The sequence below is a fragment of the Euphorbia lathyris genome, chromosome 8, assembly GCF_963576675.1.
Source record: "Euphorbia lathyris chromosome 8, ddEupLath1.1, whole genome shotgun sequence".
NCBI classification, from domain to species: domain Eukaryota; kingdom Viridiplantae; phylum Streptophyta; class Magnoliopsida; order Malpighiales; family Euphorbiaceae; genus Euphorbia; species Euphorbia lathyris.
The window spans coordinates 25470158-25477199 of record NC_088917.1 but is presented as its reverse complement, the minus strand read 5'-3'; the positions used below and the strand labels follow the sequence as shown (position 1 = coordinate 25477199).

At 32.8% G+C, this 7042-nt stretch overlaps 1 protein-coding gene across 1 annotated transcript; it reads left to right on the top strand.

The window, feature by feature from the left end:
- The first annotated feature begins 243 nt into the window (after positions 1 to 243).
- Positions 244 to 2155, top strand: LOC136203320 (1-aminocyclopropane-1-carboxylate synthase 7). The gene is made up of 3 exons (XM_065994442.1): positions 244 to 530; positions 653 to 942; positions 1079 to 2155. Exons 1-3 carry the CDS (start codon positions 351 to 353, stop codon positions 1944 to 1946), a joined length of 1338 nt encoding a protein of 445 aa, XP_065850514.1. The 5' UTR covers positions 244 to 350; the 3' UTR covers positions 1947 to 2155.
- The last annotated feature ends 4887 nt before the right edge of the window (positions 2156 to 7042 follow it).

The window sequence follows — 7042 nt, the reverse complement described above, 5'->3', positions numbered from 1 at the left end:
CTTCTGTTAAATTTAAATCTCAGATTTTTTTCTTTTTTTTTTCTTTTTTTATTTTTTTTAATTTTTGCTTACATTGCAATATCAATTATTGATTTTTTCTTTTCTTTTATTAAATTCTCGTGGGTCCCTCCTTTTCTTTTTATTTTTTCTTTTTTTAAATGTCAAAGCGTCCCAAACTCGCCTATATAAATGGCTTCTTGACCTTAATTTCATTCATCACCAACTCTTTATCTCTCCCTCGAATTCCTCTCTTCATAATTCTTTCATTCTTTTTTCATTCTTTCTTTCGGTAGCTCAGACTAATCCAGATTCGAACCCGACTAATTATTCGTTTATTCAAACCACCGAAAATGGCCATTGAGATCGAACAACAACAACAAGGATCAGTGGAGCTATCAACAGTAGCTATCTCCACAACCCACGGCGAAGATTCTCCCTACTTCGCGGGTTGGAAAGCCTACGATGAAAATCCTTACCACCAATCCGACAACCCTTCTGGTGTCATTCAGATGGGTCTCGCTGAAAATCAAGTATGTATTAATATTAAAACATAATTTATATATTTCACATGATTATATATGATATAAAAAAAATGTCAATTGTGTTGTATAAGTCGAGTTGTTTCTAACAATTACATAATTGTTTCGTCTAGGTTTCATTCGATTTGCTGGAAGCATACTTAGAGCAACATCCGGAAGCAACAAGCTCCGGAAAAGGAGCTCCGAGCTTCAAAGAGAATGCTTTGTTTCAAGACTATCATGGTCTGCTGTCTTTCCGACAAGCAATGGCGAGTTTCATGGAAGAAATTCGAGGCGGACGTGCAAAATTCGACCCTTCTAGGATCGTCCTGACAGCTGGCGCAACTGCTGCTAATGAGCTCATAACTTTCATTATAGCTAATCCTGGTGATGCTTTGCTCGTCCCAACTCCGTACTATCCAGGGTATGTTACATAATCGATAACATTAATTCCTACTATATTTCTGGAGTAATATTTATTAAAAAAAATAAAGTTTATGCGACAATAAATAGTTGTTATATATAATTTTCGCTAATTATGGTTTTTTTTATTATTACAGATTTGATAGAGATTTGAGGTGGAGGACTGGTGTAAAAATTGTTCCGATTCACTGCGACAGCTCGAACAACTTCCAAGTGACTCCGGCCGCGATGGAAGCAGCTTATAAAGAAGCGGAAGCAATGAAGTTGAGAGTTAGAGGAGTACTAATAACAAACCCTTCAAACCCATTAGGTGCAACAATTCAAAGAAAAGTCTTGGAGGAAATCCTCGATTTCGTGACACGTAAAAACATCCATCTCGTATCCGACGAAATTTACTCGGGGTCCGCGTTCTCCTCGTCGGAATTCGTCAGCATTGCGGAGATACTCGAAGCACGCAAGTATAAAGAGTCAGAAAGGGTTCACATTGTCTACAGTCTCTCGAAAGATCTCGGTCTCCCGGGTTTTCGGGTTGGGACTATTTATTCTTACAATGATAACGTTGTGACAACAGCCCGAAGAATGTCGAGTTTCACCTTAATTTCATCACAAACACAACATCTACTGGCATGTATGTTGTCAAACAAGGAATTTACAAGAAACTACATCAAAATCAATAGGGAAAGATTGAGGAAAAGGTATGAAATGATCATAAATGGATTGAAAAAAGCTGGAATTGAATGTTTGGAAGGTAATGCTGGACTTTTTTGCTGGATGAACTTAAGTCCAATTTTGGAAAAACCCACAAAAAAAGGAGAATTAGATCTTTGGAATTTAATTATTAAAGATGTCAAATTAAATATTTCACCCGGTTCTTCTTGCCACTGCTCGGAACCAGGTTGGTTCAGAGTTTGCTTCGCGAACATGAGCGAACAAACACTTGAAGTCGCTTTGAAGAGGATACGGAATTTCATGGAACAGAGGATGAAGAAAATTAACAGTAACTAATTAAGGGTTCGTTTAGTTTACCTACTCTTAAATAAATTTTTTAGTGTGGTTTTGTTTTTTTAATGGCTATAATTGCCATTTTTATTCTTTATTTTTATATTTTGGGTGTCTTATTATAGTATTTTCTTGCTTTGTTAAGCAAGTTTCCTAGAAAATTCCAATTGTCAAAAATGTAATAAGGTTGAGAGAAATTAATATAAGATATAGTGTTTTTGGGTTACTATAAATGTTTATTTATTTATTTAAATGTTTGACTGGTCATATCATATATATGTTATAATTCTTACCATAAAGTGTACGTGTCTGGTTTGGGACAACAAGTGTAGGTTTGTGTAAACATAAGTAAGAACAAGTGTATATGTGTAAGAATTTTATAAGTCTGTAGTAACAAATAAGTCTTACTGCTATGGATCCACTTTTCTTTTTGTTAATATGTGTCTTTTTATTAGTTCGGTTTGTTTTTTTGTGTTTTTATATATTCATTCTAGCTCAACAAACTTGATGATATTCATCAAAATAAGGAAAAAGCATGTGGAAATGTTGATGTTTTGAATTAATCATAAGTTTGTATTTTGTGAAATAAGAAATTTACAGTATTTTTATTATCACATGAGGCATATACAAAAATAATAATAACTCCGGACTGTTAAAAATGTATTTTCAAATGTGAACAGGGGAATAGATAGAGGTGCCAGAGGAGCCAGCTCTTCCGGCCTGTGGAAATCTTCCTATCAGGAGTGATTCCAACTCCCTTTTCTTCCACAAATTGGTGTTTGGAATGCAAGATGATCCATTCCAAATCTATCTACTCATGAAATTTTATCTCACAAAGGTGTAAAATCAGATTTTAAATAAAAAATTTGTCTAAAATTATAGTTAGAATTTTTATATCATGCAAAATAAAAATGTATTTTCAAATGTGAACAGGGGCATAGACAGAGGAGCCAGCTCTTCCGGCCTCTGGAAATACCCTTATCAGGGGTGATTCCAACTCCCTTTTCTTCGGCAAATTGGGATTTGGAATGCAAGATGGTCTACTCCAAATCTATCTACTCAGGAAATTTTAACTCGGAAAGGTGTAAAATGAAATTCTAAATAAAAAATTTGCCAAAAATTATAGTTAGAATTTTTATATCATGCAAAATAAAAATGTATTTTCAAATGTGAACAGGGGTATAGACAGAGAAGCCAGCTCTTCCGGCCTCTGAAAATACCCTTATCAGGGGGTGATTCCAACTCCCTTTTCTTCGGCAAATTGGGGTTTGGAATGCAAGATGATCTACTCCAAATCTATCTACTCAGGAAATTTTAACTTAGAAAAGTGTAAAATGAGATTCTAAATAAAAAATTTGCCAAAAATTATAGTTAGAATTTTTATATCATGCAAAATAAAAATATATTTAATAGGGCTACCCAGCAGAACAATCGTGTGTTCATCACTGACCGTGAGTAAAATGAGTAAAACATTTTTAATAGAGCTTGATGTTCACAACTACTTTTAGTTAAAAAATCAACTAAAATCTACCATATATAAAATAAACAATAAGCAAACAGCTGGACCTAATAGATCCTTAATATCTGTTTCGTTTTTCTTTCCATAGTTCATTTTTCCTTTTACACTTCAATAGTGTGAATAAAAATATTAATTTGATTAGAATTGAGAAATAAATGCTTATAGCTATTCTGTAAGGAAAAACAACTAATTTCTATTGATTACTAACAATAGCTAACTATAACATTAAACATTATATATAATCAGTTGTCACTGTATGCAAATATAATCAATCGAGAGCTAAATGTATCAATAATCTTAATTAATCAAACAGAAATAAATAAGTTTGTGGGTTTCGACATGCTTTTCCCCCTAAAAATAATTCCCGGACCGAGCACCCACTGGTCGTGGAAAAAGTTGCAAAGTCATGCATATAGGTGCTCGATTGTTGTGAATTACCCATTAGGATATAAACATGTCAGAATTTTGAAAAACCTGTCTGCTTAATTAGAGTAGTTTTTCTTGATTATTTTCAAATAAATTAAATAAGTAGTTTAGCCAATTAATATATTAAAATAATAGGTTTCCCGTGTATGTATCAATCTCTTATTTATCATCATCGCATCGCATGGTTGGTGAGACATCTTTTATATTATATTATATTGTATAGTATGAGAATGGATGCAAACTTAGTCAACACATACAATTAGTTTCTACCATTTGTCTATTAATTAACAAACCTTAATGTTAATATCCTTCTTTTCTGTCACAAATCAGATATTATTAACTATATAATATATGATTAGATCACTCTTAATTAACATTCTATTGGATTACTAATAAACTACCATTATCTGAAAGATTAAGATGGTTAACTTGTAGTTGTTAAGTATTCCTTATTAGTTAACTATAAATGTAGCAAGTGGTGAATTCTCGTCCTTCAAGGTGAATTTTAGGAGCGAGTTAAATCCAAATTTAAAATGGTATATCAAAGCAACTGAGAATAACAATATGTGATCTAGAAACTCCGACTTTCACACGTACAGACAGAAAGAGGAGGAATTGTGATAGAGAAAATTAGAGATGAATACAGTGGCGAATACAATTATTCCACTGGGGACCAATTTTACATCGGCAAGCGTAATTTCTTTTTATACTAAATTGAACTCACTCAATTTTTATACATGATATCATCCGAGTGTTTCAGAACCAATTTTTCCGTATCGCTCTAAAACTTATCAATATTAAGCTAGATTTGGACTAAAGAAATAAGAACGGGTCGTTTTGAATGAGTTTAAGGAAATTTATCCCCTATCATATATTAATCAAGTTGGATTTTATAATTAAACGCAAAACTTAATGAGCTAATTAACCACCCCTAATCTTAATTTGTCGGGACAAGGGAGCCGGAACCACCTATGGTAGAGGCAATTCCAGCGGCCGTGGGGGCCTTCGACCATCCACGCCCCCTATCTACACCCGTGCAGGTAGAACTGTATTGTTCGAAATAGCAACGCACGTAGTGGATGAAGAATATACACCTAAGTCATGAAACAAATAGCGTAGGCATGAAAAATAGGAACCATTGACTTTTAAAGGCTCATTTGGTTCACATGTTGCTCTTTGATGTTTGTGGTTATTAGGGGTAGAACCAGAGGGTCAGCCGACCCTCCGACCACGTCGAAAATCCCATTTTTTTAAGTAGCATTTACTTTTATTTATATGGTCTAGCCCCGACGTTTAGGTCATGGCTCCGCTACTGGATGTTATTGTTATTAACTAGTAGATATTAATTGATTTTTTTTACGGAAAATAGTTATCTCCCATCTTTACAAAATATTTTTTTATCTCCTATATTAAAAAAAGCAAAAAGTAACTCCGAAAAATGGAATCAAACAATTATTTAGTATACTATATTCCAATATTATGTAAAAGAAAAAAACCATCTAATAAAAAAATTTATATTAATAGTAATTTTTAAGAATATTTATTTTATCATCTCTAATATCCCAAAGCCAAAACCCCATGGCTATGTTGGAAATTTAGACTTAATTAATTTGGGAGATTTTGGTATAGATATATAGCATGAACATAATATTGTATTTATTCTCACTTAATTAAAGTTGAAACCATTAATTCATGTCATGTTCAAGATAGCTAGCTTAATACTGGCTTGATTTAGATGTAATCATATTACATAAGATATGCATGGTTTAATAATTGATTATTTAACTAGTTAATTATTCAATTAAATAAGATTTGATGTTAGTTTTAATTTCTTTTAAGCTTTGCGTGTGACACTTGCTTAGAATTATGGTCCCAAAGATGATATACTATTTGATATCAAAAAACAACTAAAAGATTGATATACATATTTATATTCACTAATTGCATTATTAGTACTCTTAAACCCCATTTTAATACCAAAAAATAATAACTTGAGGATCATATAAATAAATTTATCTTCATGAAACAAGACTCCAAAGTATGAGCTATACATATATAATTCATAAGCAAATGCAATTAGATAATTAATTTTATGATATAATCTATAATTAAGCTAGATATATAGCAAGGTGTGATGATGATAATGCATGTTGAGATTAATCAATAAATTAATTTGAAGAATATCCTCTACTTTGGTTTATTGTATTTGTTGATAATTGGGAAAGAATGATTTTATTCCACATATCAAAGAGTATAAGTATATGGTGTATATGTATACACACTTAGATAATAATAATAGGCTTAAACTACTATTTTGACCCTGATCTATCTAAAATTTTGTTATCTAACCCTGATCTATTGTTTGATCACATTTTATCTCTAACATATTCCAATTGGCGTAATTTCACTAAATTTTAATAGAGACTTTTTAATTAAAGGCTGGTTATCGAGGAGGAGCCGAAGACGGACATCCCAGCAAAGCTGGCACCCCCGACCTCAACCCCATGACCCCTGAACCAATATTATTAAAAGAGAAAATAAAAAATCCAAAAACACAAGAATGAAAGAATAGAAAATACAGAACATGATCAAGAGAAACGGTAAGAGCACTGTCCTCCCCTATTATGAAGAAAAGTCGATTCACATAAGCTCAGAATATCATCCCACCACGTAAAACTAGAAGTTGTCCGTCCAAAGTTTGCAAGCGAGTCCGCAACCTGATTACCTTCGCGGAAAATATGAGAAACAACACAGTTCATAGCTTCAACCTGCGTCAAACAATTTAACCAATTCTGTCTAATTATCCAAGGAACCGATGTGGATTTGGATTTCAGCATCTGCACTACATACATAGAGTCGCTTTCAATCCAAATCAATAGCATGAACAGCCGCAGACGACTCAGCAAGGAAGGCAAACGAACTGGTTATTGGAAAAGCAAATGCTCTCAGACACAAACCGGTACTTGATCGAAAAATTCCTCCGCACCCTGCCTGTCCAGGGGAACCCAAAACAGAGACTTAACGTAATTGTTATTTTATTGACACGTGACGATATTTTGACACTTAAATTTATTAAATTTTAGTATAGCGATTTGTCTTTTTTAATTTATTAATTATTTTCACATAAGAGATTTTATGTGGCAAATAAATTTCAATA